At 44.1% G+C, this 20,177-nt stretch overlaps 1 protein-coding gene across 1 annotated transcript in view; it reads right to left on the minus strand.

Annotated features, from left to right (window-relative positions):
- The window catches only part of LOC134347897 (uncharacterized protein C3orf38-like), a 31,958-nt gene extending 12,740 nt beyond the window's left edge, over positions 1–19,218 (minus strand). Inside the window, exons 1-2 of the mRNA XM_063050490.1 lie at positions 18,962–19,218; positions 14,314–14,558 (exon numbers count right to left, since the gene is read on the minus strand). Of these exons, the coding sequence (XP_062906560.1) occupies positions 14,314–14,558; positions 18,962–19,079 (363 nt within the window). The 5' untranslated portion in view covers positions 19,080–19,218. The remainder of the gene's footprint in view (positions 1–14,313; positions 14,559–18,961) is intronic.
- Between the last annotated feature and the right edge of the window lie 959 nt (positions 19,219–20,177).

The raw sequence follows: 20,177 nt of genomic DNA on the forward strand, positions 1-20,177 counted from the left end.
ATAGCATGGAAACAGCTCTTGAGTCCACCGAATCTGTAACAAACTTCAACCACCCATGTCCACTGATCCTACAAGTATCACTTTTGTATTCCCCCCGTATTGCCATTTATCCCCATCTGTTTACAGCAATCACATAAACAATGTTCAGAGAGAAATTAATTTGTCAGCTCACACCTTTCCTACTCTCACACTGATTTAGACCATAAGACAAAGGAGCAGAAGTCGGCCATTCGGCCCATCAAGTCTGCTCCGCCATTTTATCATAAACTGATCCATTCTCCCATTTATTCCCACTCCCCCGCCCTCTCACCATAACCTTTGATGCCCTGGCTACTCAGATACCTATCAATCTCTGCCTTAAATACACCCAATGACTTGGCCTCCACTGTTGCACATGGCAACAAATTCCATAGATTCACCACCCTCTGACTAAAAAAATTTCTTCGCATTTCTGTTCTGAATGGGCACCCTTCAATCCTTAAGTCATGCCCTCTCGTACTAGACTCCCCCATCATGGGAAACAACTTTGCCACATCCACTCTGTCCATGCCTTTCAACATTCGAAATGTTTCTATGAGGTCTCCCCTCATTCTTCTAAACTCCAAGCAATACAGTCCAAGAGCGGACAAACATTCCTCATACGTTAACCCTCTCATTCCCGGAATCATTCTAGTGAATCTTCTCTGTACCCTCTCCAACGTCAGCACATCTTTTCTTAAATAAGGAGACCAAAACTGCCTACAGTACTCCAAGTGAGGTTTCACCAGCACCTTATAGAGCGTCAACATCACATCCCTGTTCCTATACTCTATTGCTCTAGAAATGAATGCCAACATTGCATTCGCCTTCTTCACCACCAACTCAACCTGGAGGTTAACCTTCAGGGTATCCTGTACGAGGACTCCCAAGTCCTGTTGCATCTCAGAACTTTGAATTCTTTCCCCATTTAAATAATAGTCTGCCTGTTTATTTCTTCTGCCAAAGTGCATAACCATACACTTTCCAACATTGTATTTCATTTGCCACTTCTTTGCCCATTCTTCCAATCTATCCAAGTCTCTCTGCAGACTCTCCGTTTCCTCAGCACTACTGACCCCTCCACCTATCTTCGTATCATCAGCAAACTTAGCCACAAAGCCTTCTATTCCATAATCCAAATTGTTGATGTACAATGTAAAAAGAAGCGGCCCCAACACGGACCCCTGTGGAACACCACTGGTAACCGGCAGCCAACCAGAATAGGATCCCTTTATTTCCACAAACAACAGGAATTCTGCAGATGCTGGAAATTCAAGCAACACACATCAAAGTTGCTGGTGAACGCAGCAGGCCAGATAGCATCTCTAGGAAGAGGTACAGTCGACGTTTCAGGCCAAGACCCTTCGTCAGGACTAACTGAAGGAAGAGTTAGTAAGAGATTTGAAAGTGGGAGGGGGAGGGGGAGATCCAAAATGATAGGAGAAGACAGGAGGGGGAGGGATGGAGCCAAGAGCTGGACAGGTGATTGGCAAAGGGGATACGAGAGGATCATGGGACAGGAGGTCCGGGAAGAAAGGCAAGGGGAGGAAACCCAGAGGATGGGCAAGGGGTATAGTCAGAGGGACAGAGGGAGAAAAAGGAGAGTGAGAGAAAGAATGTGTGTATAAAGATAAATAACAGATGGGGTACGAGGGGGAGGTGGGGCATTTGCAGAAGTTAGAGAAGTTCATGTTACTTATCCTTGTAAGCGGAACAAGTGCTACACATGCCTTTACACTTCCTCCCTTACCACCATTCAGGGCCCCAAACAGTCCTTCCAGGTGAGGCAACACTTCACCAGTGGGTCAACTGGGGTGATATACCTCGTCCGGTGCTCCCGATGTGGCCTTCTATATATTGGCGAGACCCGACGCAGACTGGGAGACCACTTTGCTGAACACCTACGCTCTGTCCGCCAGAGAAAGCAGGATCTCCCTGTGGCCACACATTTTAATTCCACATCCCATTCCCATTCTGATACGTCTATCCACGGCCTCCTCTGCTGTAAAGATGAAGCCACACTCAGGTTGGAGGAACAACACCTTATATTCCATGTGGGTAGCCTCCAACCTGATGGCATGTACATCGACTTCTCTAACTTCGGCTAATGCCCCACCTCCCTCTCGTACCCCATCTGTTATTTATTTTTATACACACATTCTTTCTTTCACTCTCCTTTTTCTCCCTCTGTCCCTCTGACTATACCCCTTGCCCATCCTCTGGGTTCCCCCCCTTGTCTTTCTTCCCGGACCTCCTGTCCCATGATCCTCTTGTATCCCCTTTGCCAATCACCTGTCCAGCTCTTGGCTCCATCCTTCCCCCTCCTGTCTTCTCCTATCATTTTGGATCTCCCCCTCCCCTTCCCACTTTCAAATCTCTTACTAACTCTTCCTTCAGTTAGTCCTGACGAAGGGGCTCGGCCTGAAACGTCTTCTGTACCTCTTCCTAGAGATGCTGCCTGGCCTGCTGCGTTCACCAGCAACTTTGATGTGTATTCCTTTATTTCCACTCTCTGTTTCCTGCCAATCAGCCAACACCCTCTCCCCGTATGTAACTTCCCTGTAATTCCATGGGCTCTTATCTTGTTAAGTAGCTTCATGTGTGGCACCTTGTCAAAGGCCTTCTGGAAATCCAAATATACAGCATCCACTGCATCTCCCTCATCTAGCCTACTTGTAATTTCCTCAAAAAATTGTAATAGGTTTGTCAGGCAGGATTTTCCTTTAAGGAATCCATGCTGAGTTCTGCCTATCTTGTCATATGCCTCCCGGTACTCCGTAATCTCATCCTTGACAATCGACGCCAACAACTTCCCAACCACCGATGTCAAGCTAACAGGTCTATAATTTCCTTTTTGCTTCCTTGCCCCCTTCTGAAATAGCGGAGTGACATTTGCAATCTTCCAGTCCTCCGGAACCATGCCAGAATCTATCAACTTTTGAAAGATCATCGCTAATGCCTCTGCAATCTCCACAACTACTTCCTTCAGAACACGAGGGTGCATTCCATCTGGTCCGGGAAATTTATCTACCTTTAGACTATTCAGCTTCCTGAGTACTTTCTCTGTCGTAACTGTGACTGCGCACACTTCCCTTCCCTGCCACCCTTGAGTGTCTGGTATACTGCTGATGTCTTCCTCAGTGAAGACTGATGCAAAATACTCGTTCAGTTCCTCCGCCATCTCCTTATTTCCCATTACAATTTCTCCAGCATCATTTTCTATTGGTCCTATATCTACTCTCACCTGTCTTTTACTCTTCACATACTTGAAAAAGCTTTTAGTATCCTATTTAGATTTACTATTTGTCTATTAAATTTACAGGCAAAATGGTGATTCTGGCCTTTGGTTTTATGACTCGGCAATATAAACGGTAACAGATCATCAGTGCAAAACAAGCAAAATATAATTTCTCGCCCCATTCTAGTAAAATTGCAGTCAGATGCGCTCTCTTTTTGGATCTGAAAGAGAATAGGGAAACGTAAATAAATAAATATAATCAGAACAGATTAAAACTAACAAAGCAAAGGAAGGTTTAATTTCATAATCTCCTACCCAAGGACCCCGATGCCTCCTGATCCCTCTCCTGTCTCAGCTGAGACCCCAGATGAATACTCCCACTCGGCTACCACCTCTCCTCATCAGCCCCTCGCCTCACATGCTTCTGCTAACACTCGTCCTCCCCTCACTCCTCCGAGTCCCCCTCTTTCCAGCACTTCACCTCCCCTGAATCCCCCAATTCGCTCTCCCCTTCTGACCCAATGCCTGACCCTGTTGTATGCCCATCATCCCACACCCCCCCCGCCATACCCCGTCCCACCTGCCTCTCCCTCTGTGAGGCACGACATCCTGTCCTCAGTGCGATCACATCTTCCTTTTCCCCGTGTTTTCATCCATTTCCCAGCACTCAAATATGCGCAAGGGGTCCGGGGACAAGCGTTACACCTGTCCCTATACCTCCTCCTTCCCTATCATCCAGGGCTCTAAACAGCCAGTCCAGGTGAGGCTGTCTTTCACGGGTGAACCCTGTGGATCGGCATATGGGAGGGAGATTAAAAATGCTGATTATTGACTACATGAGGAGGAAATCGGAGATCCATGAGCCAGTCCTCGTCATGGGATCAGAGGTGGAGAGGGTCAGCAACTTTAAAATTTTCGGCGTTATCATTTCAGAGGATCTTTCCATTACAAACAAGGCAAGGCAGTGCCTCTACTTCCTTCAACACCAATGCCCTTGAACGGAAATCGTACAAGAAGTAATGGGTACAGCCCTGTCCATCACGGGTTCTCAATATTTATCGTTCACTTATTTATTAATATATTTCTTATCTGCAACTGTTTTTTGCACATTTGCTGTTTGTCCGATGAGTGCAGCTTTTCCCTGATTCTATTGTGCTCATTTTTAATTTATTATGAGTACAAGAAAATGAATCTCAGGGTAGTATATGGTGACATATATGAACTTTGATAGTAACATGAACTTTGGTGTTACGTATTGCATCTGGGGCTCCCGTTGCCATTTCTTCTACATCAGTGAGGATGGACGCAGACTGGGGGACTGCTTCACCAGCACTTTTGCCCCACCTGCATGACACCCAGGATCTCTCGGTGGTCAGCCATTTTAGTTCCATTTCCACACGACATTTCTGAGCACAGCCTCCTCTACTCCCAGGTGAAAGCAAATTAGAGAAACAGCACTTCACATGCTGCTGGGAGAGCCTCCAATCTGGCAGCGTGAATCACAAATTCTCCAGCATCCATTGAGGAGTTACAGGCATGTGTTCACACCGGGGCCACGGAAGGCAGACAAGTGGGTCACGGTTAGGAAGGGGAAGGGGAAGTGTCAGGTAATAGAGAGTACCCCAGTGGTTGTGCCCCTTGACAATAAGTACTCCTGTTTGAGTACTGTTGGCGGAGGACAGCTTACCTGGGGGAAGCAACAGTGGCCGTGCCTCTGGCACAGAGTCCAGCCCTGTGGCTCAGAAGGGTAGGGAAAGGAAGAGGAGGGCAGTAGTAATAGGGGACTCTATAGTTAGGGGGTCAGATAGGCGATTCTGTGGATGCAGTTAGGAGACCCGGATGGTAGTTTGCCTCCCTGGTGCCAGGGTCCAGGATGTTTCTGATCGCGTCCAAGATATCCTGAGGTGGAAGGGTGAGGAACCAGAGGTCGTGGTACATATAGGTACCAATGACATAGGTAGGAAAAGGGAAGAGGTCCTAAAAGGAGAATATAGGGAGTTAGGAAGGGAATTGAGAAGAAGGACCGCAAAGGTAGAAATCTCGGGATTACTGCCTGTGCCATGCAACAGTGAAAGTAGGAATGGAATGAAGTGGAGGATGAATGCGTGGCTGAGGGATTGGGCAGGGATTCAGGTTTCTGGATCATTGGGACCTCTTTTGGCACAGGTGTGACCTGTACAAGAAGGATGGGTTGCACTTGAATCCTAGGGGAGCCAATATCCTGGTGGGGAGATTTGCGAAGGCTACTGGGGAGACTTTAAACTAGAATAGTTGGGGGTGGGAATCAAATTGAAGAGACTACGAGAGAGTAGGTTAGTTCACAAATAGAGAAAGCTGGTAGACAGTATGTGAGGGAGGATAGGCATGGGACAGAGATCGGGAGCCTCAGACCAAAGATGTAGGGGACAAGGAAGAAAAAGATAACAAAGTTGTTTGCACCATTAGGGATAAACAGAGAGTAAGAGGTGGAGAGTTTCTTAAATGCATCTATTTTAATGCTAGGAGCATTGTAATAAAGGTGGATGAGCTTAGAGCATGGATTGATACCTGGAAATATGATGTTGTAGCTATTAGTGAAACATGGTTGCAGGAGGGGTTTAATTGGCAACTAAATATTCCTGGATTTCATTGCTTCAGGTGTGATAGAATCGGAGGGGCAAGAGGGGGAGGTGTTGCATTGCTTGTCAGTGAAAATATTACAGCGGTGCTTTGGCAGGATAGACCACCTAATGGGGAAGGAGAATTGGAGGAGCAAATTTGTAAGGAGATAGCAGATATTTGAAATAAGCACAAAGATGTGATTGTGGGAGATTTTAATTTTCCACACATAGACCGGGAAACCCATTCTGTAAAAGGGCTGGATGGTTTGGAGTTTGTAAAATGTGTGCAGGATAGTTTTTTGCAGCAATACATAGAGGTACCAACTAGAGAAGGGGCAGTGTTGGATCTCCTGTTAGGGAATGAGATAGGTCAGGTGACAGAGGTATGTGTTGGGGAGCACTTTGGGTCCAGTGACCACAATACCATTAGTTTCAATATAATTATGGAGAAGGATAGGACTGGACCCAGGGTTGAGATTTTTGATTGGAGAAAGGCTAACTTTGAGGAGATGTGAAAGGATTTCGAAGGAGTGTATTGGGACAATTTGTTTTATGGGAAGGATGTAATAGAGAAATGGAGGTCATTTAAAGGTGAAATTTTGAGGGTACAGAACCGTTATGTTCCTGTTAGGTTGAAAGGTAAGGTTAAAAGTTTGAGAGAGCCATGGCTTTCAAGGGATATTGGAAACTTGGTTCGGAAAAAAAGAGAGGTCTACAATAGATATAGGCAGCTTGGAGTAAATGAGGTGCTCGAGGAATATAAAGAATGTTAAAAGAATCTTAAAGAAATTAGAAAAGCTAAAAGAAGATATGAGGTTGCTTTGGCAAGTGAGGTGAAAATAAATCCCAAGGGTTTCTACAGTTCTATTAATAGCAAAAGGATGGTGAAGGATAAAATTGGTCCCTTAGAGAATCAGAGTGGACGGCTATGTGAGGAGCCAGAAGAGATGGGGGAGATTTTGAACAATTTGTTTTCTTCAGTATTCATTCAGGAGAAGGACATTGAATTGTGTAAGGTAAGGGAAACAAGTAGCGTAGTTATGGAAACCACGATGATTAAAGAAGAGGAAGTACTGGCGCTTTTAAGGAATATAAAAGTGGTTAAGTCTCTGGGTCCTGACCGGATATTCCCTCGGACCTTGAGGGAAGTTGCTGTGGAAATAGCAGGGGCTCTGACAGAAATATTTCAAATGTCATTAGAAACGGGGATGGTGCCAGAGGATTGGTGTATTGCTCATGTTGTTCCATTGTTTAAAAAGGGTTCCAAGAGTAAACCTGGCAATTATTGGCCTGTGAGTTTGACGTCAGTGGTGGGTAAATTGATAGAAATTATTCTTAGAAATTGTATATATAATTATCTGGATAGACAGGGTCTGATTATGAACAGTCAACATGGATTTGTGCGTGGAAAGTCATGTTTGACAAATCTCATTGATTTTTTTGAAGAGGTTTTTGAGGGTAAAGCGCTGGATGTTGTCTATATGGACTTCAGTAAGGCCTTTCAGTAAGGTTCCACATGGAAGTTTAGTTAGGAAGGTTCAATCGTAAGGTATTAATATTGAAGGAGTAAAATGGATTCAGCAGTGACTGGATGGGAGACGCCAAAGAGTAGTGGTGGATAACTGTTTGTTAGATTGGAGGCCGGTGACTAGTGGTGTGCCACAGGGATTTGTACTGGGTCCAAAGTTGTTTGTCATATATATTAATGATCTGGATGATGGGGTGGTAAATTGGATTAGCAAGTATGCAGATGATACTAAATTAGGTGGAGGTGTAGATAATGAAGTAGACTTTCAAAGCTTGCAGAGAGATTTAGGCTAGTTAGAAGAGTGGGGTGAAAGATGGCAGATAGAGTTTGATGCTGATAAATGTGAGGTGCTACATTTTGGTAGGACTAATCAAAATAGGACATACATGGAAAATGGTAGGGCATTGAAGAATGCAGTAGAACAGAGGGATCTAGGAATAATGGTGCATAGTTCCCTGAAGGTGGAATCTCATGTGGCTAGGGTGGTGAAGAAAGCTTTTGGTATGCTGGCCTTTATTAATCAGAACATTGAGTATAGGAGTTGGGATGTAATGTTGAAATTGTACAAGGCATTGGTAAGGCCAAATCTGGAGTATTGTGTACAGCTCTGGTCACCGAATTATAGGAAAGATATCAACAAAGTTGAGAGAGTACAGGGAAGATTTACTAGAATGTTACCTGGATTTCATCTCCTAAGTTACAGAGAAAGGTTGAACAAGTTGGGTCTTTATTCTTGGGAGCGTAGAAGGTTGAGGGGGGACTTGAGAGAGGTGTTTAAAATTATGGGGGGGATAGATAGAGTTGACATGGGTAGGCTTTTTCCATTGAGAGTGGGGGAGATTCAAACATGAGTTGAGAGTTAAAGGGCAAAAGTTTAGGGGTAACATGAAGGGGAGCTTCTATACTCAGGGAGTGGTAACTGTGTGGAACGAGCTTCCAGCAGAAGTGGTTGAGACAAGGTTGATATCGACATTTAAAGTTAAATTGGATAGCTATATGGACAGGAAAGGAATGGAGTGTTATGGGCTGAGTGCAGGTCGGTGGGACTAGGTGAGAGTAAGAGTTCGGCACAGGCTAGAAGGGCCAAGATGGCCTGTTTCCGTGCTGTAATTGTTATATGGTTATAATCACTCCCCTCAATTTCTCTCCCCCTTATATTTTTTCCTTTGTCTTTTATTGACCCAATTGGCCTCCATAACTCCAATCCTTGCCCCTCCTCCACACTCTTCATCTGTTCATTACCCATACACTGCTCTCAAAGGTCCTGATGAAGGGTCTAGGCCCAAAACATCAACTGTTCATTCCTTTCCATCTATGGTTCCTGGCTTGCTGAGTTCCATGCACCATGGATTAAATACATGTATTATGTATTAAAGGTGCATTCTGCAGTTTGATGTTTAATATTCTGTATGTTCAAAGCTTGCGTTTTTTGCTTGACCTGTTCTTTTTTTAATTGTACTTTGGGTGTTTGATGTCTTCTTTAAATAGGTTGCATGATCGGTTTTTTTGTGGCTGCCTGTGGAAGGACAAACCTCAGAGTTGTATACAGTATATATATGGTGGCATACAAAAGTTTGGGCACCACTGGTCAAAATTTCTGTTACTGTGAATAGCTAAGCGAGTAAAAGATGACCTGATTTCCAAAAGGCATAAAGTTAAAGATGACACATTTCATTAATATTTTAAGCAAGGTTACTTTTTTATTTCCATCTTCTACAGTTTCAAAAGTATCACAGCTTGTAAATGCTTTCTGTAGCCAGCTAAGAGTCTTTCAATTCTTGTTTGGCGGATTTTTGCCATTCTTCCTTGCAAAAGGCTTCTAGTTCTGTGAGATTCTTTGGGCGTCTTGCATGCACTGCTCTTTTGAGGTCTACCCACAGATGTTCGATGAATTTTAGGTCGGAGGACTGTGAGGGCCATGGCAAAACCTTCAGCTTCCACCTCTTGAGGTAGTCCATTGTGGATTTTGAGATGTGTTTAGGATCATTATCCTGTTATAGAAGCTATCCTCTTTTCATCTTCAGCTTTTTTTTTTACAGACGGTGTGATGTTTACTTCCCAAATTTGCTGGTATTTAATTGAATTCATTCTTCCCTCTACCAGTGAAATGTTCCCTGTGCCACTGGCTGCAACACAAGCCCAAAGCATGATCGATCCACCCCCGTGCTTAACAGCTGGAGAGGTGTTCTTTTCATGAAATTCTGCACCCTTTTTTCTCCAAACATACCTTTGCTCATCGTGGCCAAAAAGTTCCATTTTGACTTCATCAATCCACAGGACTTGTTTCCAAAATGCATCAGGTGTCATGGTCCAGATCAGGGACCCTTTAAATTTACTTTGTTTATGTTACGATCCGGACCGTTGACCCCTGCTTCCCTTTGGTTCCCTGTTTTCCCGTGTCCCTCAGCCTTGGTGATTAGAGGTAATTTACTCTCGGCTGAACGGGTAGTTTATAGTCTCTGGCTTTCAGCTGTTCGGCGCGAGAGCATCTGCAAAGTCACCAAAGGTACGGTGTGCCAAAGTCATCTGACCGGAGCAAACCTAGTCTCCGCTCGAAGAGAGTGCCAGTAACTCGCCTTTCCTCACCGGAGCAACCTTATCAAGTTACCTTGCCAAAGCGAGCCTGCAAAGTTTCCTCACCGAGGTGGGTCAGACAGTTAACCCGCCGGAGGGAATCAAGAACCGCTGTCTACTGTTCCCGGGCCTAGACGAGAGCTCGACACTATCCGGTGGCTCCAAGTCAAGTCCTGGCTCTGGGGGCATTCAAGTACCAAGTCAAGTCCTGGCCCTGGTGGCATCAAAGTACCGAGTCAAGTCCCGGTCCTGGCGGCATCCAAGTTCCGAGTCAAGTACCGACCCTGGCGGCATCCAAGTTCCAAGTAAAGTCCTGGCCCTGGCGGTCTGTGATTCCCGTCCTACTCCCCTGTCTGAATCTCTTCTCTGCCCCTCTCACCTCTAGTCCTCGTCTGCAGCCCTCGCCTGCATTTCGGTCTAGTTCTATCGCCAGAGCTATATAGGTACTGTCTGGTGCTCTTTCGTGTTTGTCTTGTCTTGTCCTCGCCTCCGTGGGGTAAGTCTGGCTGTCTTGCCATTGCCCCGCAGGGGGTCATGTTTTGCCTTGTCTTGTCCTCGCCTCCGTGGGGTAAGTCTGGCCGTCTTGCTGTTGCCCTGAGGGGAGTCATGTCTTGTCTTGTCCCCGCCTCCGTGGGGTAAGTCAGGCCATCTTGCCGTTGCCCCACAGGGGATCATGAGTCCCGGCCCTATGTCCTGTACCCAAGGAGGGGTCCCGGCTCTCTATTCTGTGTTTGAGTCCCGGCCCTATGCCCTGTACCCAAGGAGGGGTTCCAACTCTGTGTTCTGTGTATGTGTCCATGGTTCCATGCACCTGCTCTCCTGAGACCGAAGCTCTGTTTTTCCATGTTCCTCCTCTCCCTAGCCCATGTCATGTCCATGCCTGCTTCTGGGGTCCGAGCCTGAGGCAAGACCCAGCTACTGGGTCTTTGCCCAGTCCCTGGCTCGGAATCCATACCATAGCCTCTTCAAGTCACCACTCGTTCTGGGATCCGGTTCAGAGTCCTAGCTCAGACCCTTGTCCCAGCCTAGTCATAGTCCTGAGTCCTTGTCCAGTTTGCTACTCCTGCTCCTGCCTTGCTCTCTTGGTATCGAACAATAAACTAAATTTGATTAACCTCTAAAGATGTGTCTTGTATTTGGGTGCACCCTTGCTCCCAATGCCCCACCACTGTGACAGAATGCTCTCGCCAAACATGAACCCAGCAGACACAAACACTGTTTTTCCAAACTCTTGTCAGCCTGAAAGTCAAGGTGTTGTTTTTCTGTTTTGCCCGCCGGCCAAACCACCCCCACCCACCCGGGTCATCGATAATACAGGCAAATCTGTTGGTCACCTGGAGGCTCCCATTTGGGGGGGAGTACTGTCATGGTCTGGATCGGGGTCCCTTTAAATTTACCTTGTTTATGTTACGATCCGGACCGTTGACTCCCTGTTTCCCTTTGGTTCCCTGTTTTCCCCTACCCCTCGGCCTTGGTGATTAGAGGCAATTTACTCTCAGCTGAACCGGTAGTTTATAGTCTCCGGCTTTCAGCTGCTCGGCACGAGAGCATCTGCGAAGTCACCAAAGGTACGGTGTGCCAATGTCATCTGGCCGGAGCAAGCCTAGTCTCTGCCCGAAGCAAGTGCCAGTAATTCGCCTTTCCTCATCGGAGCAACCCTGTCAAGATACCTCGCCAAAGCGAGCCTGCAAAGTTTCCTCACCGAGGTGAGTCCCACAGTTAACCCGCTGGAGGGGATCAAGAACCACTGTCTAGTGTTCCCGGGCCGAGTCGAGAGCTCACCACTACCCGGAGGCTCCAAGTCAAGTCCTGGCTCCGGGGGCATTCAAGTACCAAGTCAAGTCCTGGCCCTGGCGGTATCCAAGTACCGAATCAAGGCCCGGCCCTGGCGGCATCCAAGTACCAAATCAAGTCCCGGCCCTGGCGGCATCCAAGTTCCGAATCAAGTCTTGGCCCTGGTGGTCTGTGATTCCTGTCCTATCCCCCTGTCTGAATCCCTTCTCTGCCCCTCTCACCTCTAGCCCTCACCTGCACTTTGGTCTAGTTCTATTGCCGGAGCTAGATAGGTACTGTCTGCTGTTCTTTCGTGTTTGTCTTGTCTTGTCCTCGCCTCCGCGGGGTAAGTCTGGCCGTCTTGCCGTTGCCCCGCGGGGAGTCATGTCTTGTCTTGTCCTCGCCTCCGTGGCGTAGGTCAGGCCGTCTTGCCGTTGCCCCGCGGGGGGGGTCATCTTTTCTCTTGTCTTGTCCACGCCTCCGTGGGGTAAGTCAGGCCATCTTGCCATTGAGGGGTCCCGACTCTGTGTTCTGTGTATGTGTCCATGGTTCCATGTACCTGCTCTCCCGAGACCGAGGCTCTGTTTTTCCATGTTCCTCCTCTCCCTAGCCCATGTCATGTCCATGCCTGGTTCTGGGGTCTGAGCCCGAGGCAAGACCCAGGTACTGGGTCCTTGCCCAGTCCCTGGCTCAGAGTCCATACCGTAGCCTCTTCATGTTGCCTCTACTTCTGGGAGCCGATTCCGAGTCCTAGACCAGACCCTTGTCCCAGCCTAGTCGTAGACCTGAGTCCTTGTCCAGTTCGCTATTCCTGCCTCCTGCCTTGCTCTCCTGGTATCGAACAATAAACTAAATTTGATTAACCTCTCAAGATGTGTCTTGCATTTAGGTCCACCCTTGCTCCCAATGCCCCACCACTGTGACATCAGGCTTGTTTAGAGGTACCTTTGCAAACTACTGACACTGAATTTTGTGCTGAGGACGCAGGAAAGGTTTTCTTCTGATGACTCTTCCATGATGGTCATATTTGTGCAGGTGTTGCTGCACAGTAGAACAGTGCTCCACCTCCCCTGAGTCTATTAAATTTTAATGAAGGTCTTTTGCAGTCAGATGAGGGTTTGATTTGCCTTTCTCGCTATCCTGCAAGCAGTTCTCTCGGAAAGTTTTCTTGGTCTTCCAGACCTCAACTTGACCTCCACCGTTCCTGTTAACTGCCATTTCTTAATTACATAACGAACTGAGGAAATGGCTACCTGAAAATGCTTTGCTATCTTTTTATAGCCTTCTCCTGCTTTGTGGGCATCACTTATTTTAATTTTCAGAGTGCTAGACAGCTGCTTAGAGGAGCCCATGGCTGCTGATTGTTGGGTCAAGATTTGAGGAGTCAGGGTATTTCTAAAGCTTTGAAGTTTGCATCACCTGGCCTTTTCTAATGATGACTGTGAACAAGCCATAGTCCTAACAAGCTAATTAAGGTCTGAGATCTTGGTTAAAGTTATCTGAGAGCTCAAATCTCTTGGGGTGCCCAAACATTTGCATGGTGCTCCTTTCTTTTTTTCCACTCTAAAATTGTACAAAACAAAAATAATACACTAATCTTGCTTAAAATGTTGAAAAGAATGTTTCATTTTTAACTTTATGACTTTTGAAGATCAGTTGATCTTCTATTCACTTAACCATTCAGAGTAACAGAAATTTTGACCAGCGGTGCCCAAACTTTTGCATACCACTATACTTTGATAATAAATGTATATTGAAACTTTGAAGCTTGATTTTGTATTTCACCGCATTTGTATTACTACATTTGGTGTTTTCAACCAGCTGAATTCAACATTGGAATTTACAGAATGACAGAATAATGCCTTTCAGCCCATCCAGCACCACGTAAGAGTAACGCACCTAGTCCCCAGTTAGTAATACTATCCAGTCTTTTCTCTATGGCCCATTAAATTCATTCCTTTTAGATACCGGCTCTTTATAGATCTCTAGAATTAAACCTCTATCAACTATTACCCCTAACACTGTATTCCAGGTGCTAAACAGTGTGTGTAAAATTCTTTCCTTTTACATTTATTTGGAAGCAATACCCCAGTGATGAGTTAGCAGCATTTATGTTGTGCTTTACATCACACCTCCAGATATCTGTTAACATTACAAATCTAAGGGCAAATCATTTCTGAGCCAAGTGAGGTAAGAACGTAAAGACATTAAATATGGTAATAATCATTTTGCCTCAAAAAATCTTATCCACCATTGTTAGTTACAGCAATTCGATTTTCATCCCAGTTCACAACTCTTTTTTACACTCCCAAAAATTAATCTGATAAGAAACAACCTCCATTTCAAATATATTGTGGGGTTCTTAAGAGAATACTTTCTTGGGAAGTACAACTATTGCAAAGATTTTGTCTTAGTTATTTGTCTGGATAGCATTTTGAGTATTATGGTTTTCAGCTAATGGAAGAATATTTTTCAAGTCTATGAACACTGAAAATAAATCATAAGGAAATTCTAATAGTTCGGAGGCAAGAACATTAAAATCTCCACATGAGGCTAAATATCTTTTGATGCACATAAATTACCTGTGAAATATTCTGTGTTTGGTGCAGAAATTGCAGATCTGCTTCAGCTGTTGATGGCTCGCTATTCAGTTCTGATCTACTCCAATACCCCAAAGCTTCAGTAATAAGTTCCTCTTTGTCTGACGATGGAGGAAGCTCGAAACCTTGTTTAATCAGGTACTTCAATATATCCTTGCGTCGAACCTTCCTGCGTTTCAGGAGCTCTTCTGCACTTTGGCTGTGGTTCAGAATGATACGAATGAGGTCTGCAAGAAAGTTCAAGAATATGTCATTTATATGCACGTAAATGCCTAATCTCAACATTTGATTCTAAGTAAAATAGAAAGGAATTGTAAGTACAATAAGTAGCTCACTAAGAAGGTAAACGAGAATGAGAAATTAAGATGCTACTATAATTCAACTAAAAAGAAAATACCCTGATTCTGCACTCAGTGAGGGAGAAATATGCCCACTGTTGCCAGGTTTGCTGCCTCTCAGCTCAGGGGTTGAGGTTCAATGCTGACTTCCGCTGCTGTCTGTGCAGAGTTTGCACTGTGACCAAGTGGGTTTCTTCCTAGAGATGGATTTCCTTCCGAACTCCACATGCAGACTGGAAGGTTGATGGGTCACCGTAGTGTGTGGGTAAATGGAGGGATCTGGAGGGAGCTGAAGGGAATGTGGGTGGGTTAAACTAGGATTAATGAGTGTAAGTGGGTACTTGATGGTCAGTACAGACATGTGCGGTGAAGAATTTTTTCTTTGCTCTATGGCCTCTATTATGCTTGATGACACAGATAGACATTTTAAAGCAACACACACAAAATGCTGGAGCAACTCAGCAGGTAAGACAGTATCTATGGAAAAGAGTAAACAGTCAACGTTTTGGGCCGATACTCTTCATCAGGACTGCAAAGGAATTGGAGTGAAACAGTCTATGGGGGGGGGGGGCGGGGGTGAAGTAAAGAGCTGGGAAGTTGATTGGTGAAATAGATTAAGAGCTGGAGAAATGTGAATGTGATAGGAGAGGACAAAAGACCATGCAAGAGAGGGAAGGAGAGGAGCACCAGAGGGAGGTGATTGCAGGTAATCAGATAAATTGAGGGAGAGAACCAGGAATGGAGAATGGTGAGGCGGGTGTGAGGCAATTACCAGAAGTTCAAGAAATCCGGTTGGAGGCTATCCAGACAGAATATAAGGAGTTGCTCCTCCAACCACAGTGTGGCTTCATCACTGCGGTGGAGGAGGCCACGGACTGATATGTTGGAATGGGAATGAGAAGTAGAATTGAAATGGGTAGCCACTGGGAGATCCAGCTTTTTGTCACACACAGAGAGAAGGCGCTCGGTGAAGTGGTCTCCCAATCAATATCGGGTCTCACCAATATACAGGAGGCCACTCCGGGAGCAGCAGACACAGCATATGACCCCAACAGACTCACAGGTAAAGAGTCGCCCCACCTGGAAGGACTGTTCGGGGTCCTGAATGATAATGAGGGAGGAAGTGTCCTCCCTCTCATAATAAATCCTAACATACCGTTTACCTTCCTGTTCTCCTATTGTATCCACTGGCTTTCAGTGACGTGTGCACAAGGACACCCAGCTTCCTTTGAACAGTAATACCATCCATTCTCTTACTTGCCATTTACACAATACTCGGTATTTCTGTTTGTGTACTAAAGTAAATGACCTCATGTATTTTCCACATGATATTGCATACCCACATCCAATTCATTCAGCTTGTCTATATCTCCCTCAAGTCACTTTACTCCACCTCAGTACTCACAATCCCACTATATTTTGTATTAATAGCAAAATTAGACATTTGACATCTGACGTTTAAGCCAAACTATTCATGTAGATTGTGAAAAGCTGGACCCCACACATCTCTGCCTTATCTCGCTGGTCACAGACTGCTAATCTGAAGTGGTTCTGTTTATTCCCATTCTTTGCTTTCTGTTCAATAATCAATATATTTCAGCACATTTCCCTCCAATTCCATACTATCTATAACTTTACCGACCTCCTGCATGGGACCATATCAAAATCTTCCAAGAAGCTGAATACACCATACTTGCTGGCTCCTGCTGATCTATTCTGCTAAACATGTCCTCAAAGAATACTTCAGGATTTTTCTTTCCAAAATTCACATTAATTCTGCCCAATTTCATTATAGTTTATTTGGAAAACATTTAAACCATTAATATTCCTTATTGATTCATGTATATAATGTTCTGTATATTCCAACAGCATGGTTGTATCGCCCATAAAATAGCTAAAAATGTGATTCTGAATAGGACACACACAAAATAAAACTTATGGTAAACTGCAGAGGTTAAAATGATCTATTGTGCTATCATGAGTCCCACAGTGAGAAAGAATGACTTCAGACTGTGAATCTTCTTACTATCTGAACGCCCAGAGCCTGTATGTGCTAAAGGGTTTTCTATCTTTCTAATATGAAATTAGTTTCTATGTTACATCAGCATGTATCAGCCAAACAAACAGGTGTGTCACCTTTACAAGCATGCACAGACAAGCCTTGGAGTACGTCAGCCAAATTTAGCTTTGTCCATCATGTTGAAATAATGCATTTAAGATACTGTTCTGCACAGTTCCATGCCAGGCTTTAATTGGAAACACTGTATAACTGTAATTAAGCTGCTGGACTAATAATTAGAATTCAAAATCAAATATTAAAAAGATGAATCTGACTACAACATAGGTAACTGGGAAATTAAAATTCAGTTATTTAATAAATATATATTTGAAATACTTCATTTGTACAGGGAAAGACACAAAAAATTTCGTCACTCGTCTCCTTCAGCAAAGGAATCCTATTGTTCCCACATGGTCGGAACTTTTAATGATACCAGATACACACTAAGGAGATTAATATTTAATTGCCCTCAGAATTATCTGAACAAAACATGTAAACAATTTAGGAATGAGCAATAAATGTCCCTGTGCTGTGCATGAAAGAAATAATATGGCTTCACAAGATATGCCAATACTCAATGCAATCAAGATTAAAGAGATGAACCTTAAAGAGATGGAGTTATGATAGTTCCCTCAAACGATGAGGCAAAGTAATTTCCAACCAGATTCAAGTAAAATGGAAATATTCATTCAACCATCTGGTATATAGTACCTTCCTTATCTCAGGAATGAGTTATGCTGAATGGGAGGGAAGGGGTGCAGGACTGAAAGCTCTGGACCAAATTACCCATGTTTCTCAAATGGTAACTTTCGACTACAGCCTCTATACACAGAGTTTAGAGTTCAAAATGCAAAGCAAATTTATTATTAAAGTGTGTATGTATCACTATATACTACCCTATGATGTATTTCCTTGCAGGAATTCACAGTAGAACAAATAAATATAAAGAATCAATGAAAAACTACAGACAAAGACCAACAAGTAACCAATGTACAAACTAATACATATTCATCGCAAAGTGAGTTAACCACAACCGTCAATTGATCTTATCAATGACCTTCCAGAAATGCAGATATACGATGGTGATTCTACCATGTTCAGTGTCATTCATAACTCCTCACCTGCGACAAAACCTCAGCACCATTCATAAATTCTACTTATACTAGAGATGTGAATGCCACTGATCATTTCCAGCAAAACAGTCAATCAACTCCCTATTATTTTCACCAAATAGCTCACCGTCAACATCTTGCAAACTTAACTGAGCTGGCCAAATGAATATAGCCACAAGAGGTGGTCAGTAGGTTAATCTTCTGTGGAGACGGACTCTCCTAGTACCTTCCCAAAGCCTTTCCAGCATTCACAAAACACAGCTGAGGCATGTGATGCAATACTTGCCACTTTCCTGATGAAACTATTTAGTACCTTCACTGATCATTTCCTCCATCTCTGGAACACTGAATGTTAGTTAATGTGTATCATCTGAGAAATGTACTGGCCCAACTTATCGGGTCTCCTTTGACAGTATCTCATAAATCCACCACTGTCAAATAGAAGGATAATGGCAGAAGGTAAAGAGATCCACAACAGCTTCTGCTTCCTTTCTACATCTTTGTCTTGTCACAGCCATAGATCACTTGCGTGCCGAAGCAGCTCAATCAAATCACACAAATAACAAAACATCTTCAGCACTGAAGACATTAAACATTAAATTGCTGCCAAAATTAAGTCCACAGACATGAGCTGCCAAGAAAATCGAACCTTCTAGCATGGGAACCAAGACTCCGGCACCTTCCGCCGGCAACACTGAGAAGGAGACCGGTCAAACACAGGCAGGTGGCACTGAACACCCATTCGTTTTCCGTTCTCATTCTCGTTGAATCTAATCTTGCTCAACGCTTTAATCAGAGTGGAGCAATGGAGCTTTTTTTTAGAAATGTAGCAATTTAGAAAAGTATACATTTATTAGAATGCTAATGAATATCAATATTTAATAAATATCTGCTCTTTTAACTGTGGAAATGTTGCAAGATAAAAATACCTAATTGATTTCTTTAAATACATTTAAAACTTCATCGAGTGTAAACGCGCAATGTTACACACAAGATTGATCTCAAACGGCAAAAATAGTCTGAAGAGAAAACAAATCCAGTGTTGCAAGAGAGAGAGAGTTACACGGTTATAAACAATTATAATCTATTTGTTCGATAGAAGTCGACTTGGTTGTACTTACCATCTGTAGTCAACCCTCCACTGACTACAATGTCCTTCAGTGCAAGCAAATTTTCGCAACTTAATGATTCTAGGATTTCCGAACATCCTCTTCTTTGGGTCTGTGTAAAAGAATACATGATTTTTCTCTCTCCTAAATGAAATCTCTCAGGTCACCAAGAATTTAGTGTCAACTCTGTTGGAAGATACGCAGTAATGTGCCACAGTCTCTTCTGATTCGCTTCGAAAGCGTCAACACGTCAGTCAGCGAATTCGGGAATTTACATAGAGTGAAACAAATAACCAAAAGGAACAAGGGAAATCGAAACTGATAGAAATCAGCTGATAGAAACAGGAAACGCCTTGAGATGTAAGGCTACAGAATTTATAACTGCTTCCTTGTCGACAGGTTTCAAACAGGCAAAAGGTTATTGTAGAAATTGAGGCTTCTGGATTCAGAGTTATTGATAGTTTTGCACCGAAACAAGCTCTTCAGACCGCCGAATCTGTAACAAACTTCAACCACCCATGTCCACTGAACCTAGAAGAATCACTTTTGTATTCTCCCCGTATAGCCATTTATCCCCATCTGTTTACAGCAATCACCTAAACACAGGGGCAATTTTCAGAGAGAAATTAATTTGTCAGCACACACCTTTTCTATTCTCACACTGATCTACTATGCGTCTATAAAATTACAGGCAAAATGGTGATTCTGGCCCTCTCCTGTACCAAGGGTCCACTAGCCTTGGTAGTATCCAGAACATCTTCAAGGAGCAGTGCCTTAAAAAGCTGGCATTCATCATTCATGATGCCATCTGAGATTCTGCCAACAGTAGTTGTATCATGGGCAAATTTTTGGATGGCATTTGAGCTGTACCTAGCCGCACAGTCATAGGTGTAGAGAGAGTAGAGCAGAGGGTAAGCACACATCCTGAGATGCGCCAGTATTGATTGTCAGCAAGGTGGAGAAGTTATTTCCAATTTGCACAGATTGTGGTCCTCCAGCTAGGAAGCTGATGATCCAGTTGCAGAGAGAACCTCAGAAGCACAGGTTCTGAAGCTTTTTGACCAGAACTGTAGGAATGATGGCGTGAAACTCCGAACATCCCAACATACAGTTGCAAGAAAAAGTTTGTGAACCCTTTGTTTTTCTGCATTAATTACTCATAAAATGTGGTCTGTTCTTCATCTAAGCAACAATAATAGACAAACACTTAAGTCTTTATTGAACACAT

The sequence above is a fragment of the Mobula hypostoma genome, chromosome 6, assembly GCF_963921235.1.
Source record: "Mobula hypostoma chromosome 6, sMobHyp1.1, whole genome shotgun sequence".
In the NCBI taxonomy this organism is placed as follows: domain Eukaryota; kingdom Metazoa; phylum Chordata; class Chondrichthyes; order Myliobatiformes; family Myliobatidae; genus Mobula; species Mobula hypostoma.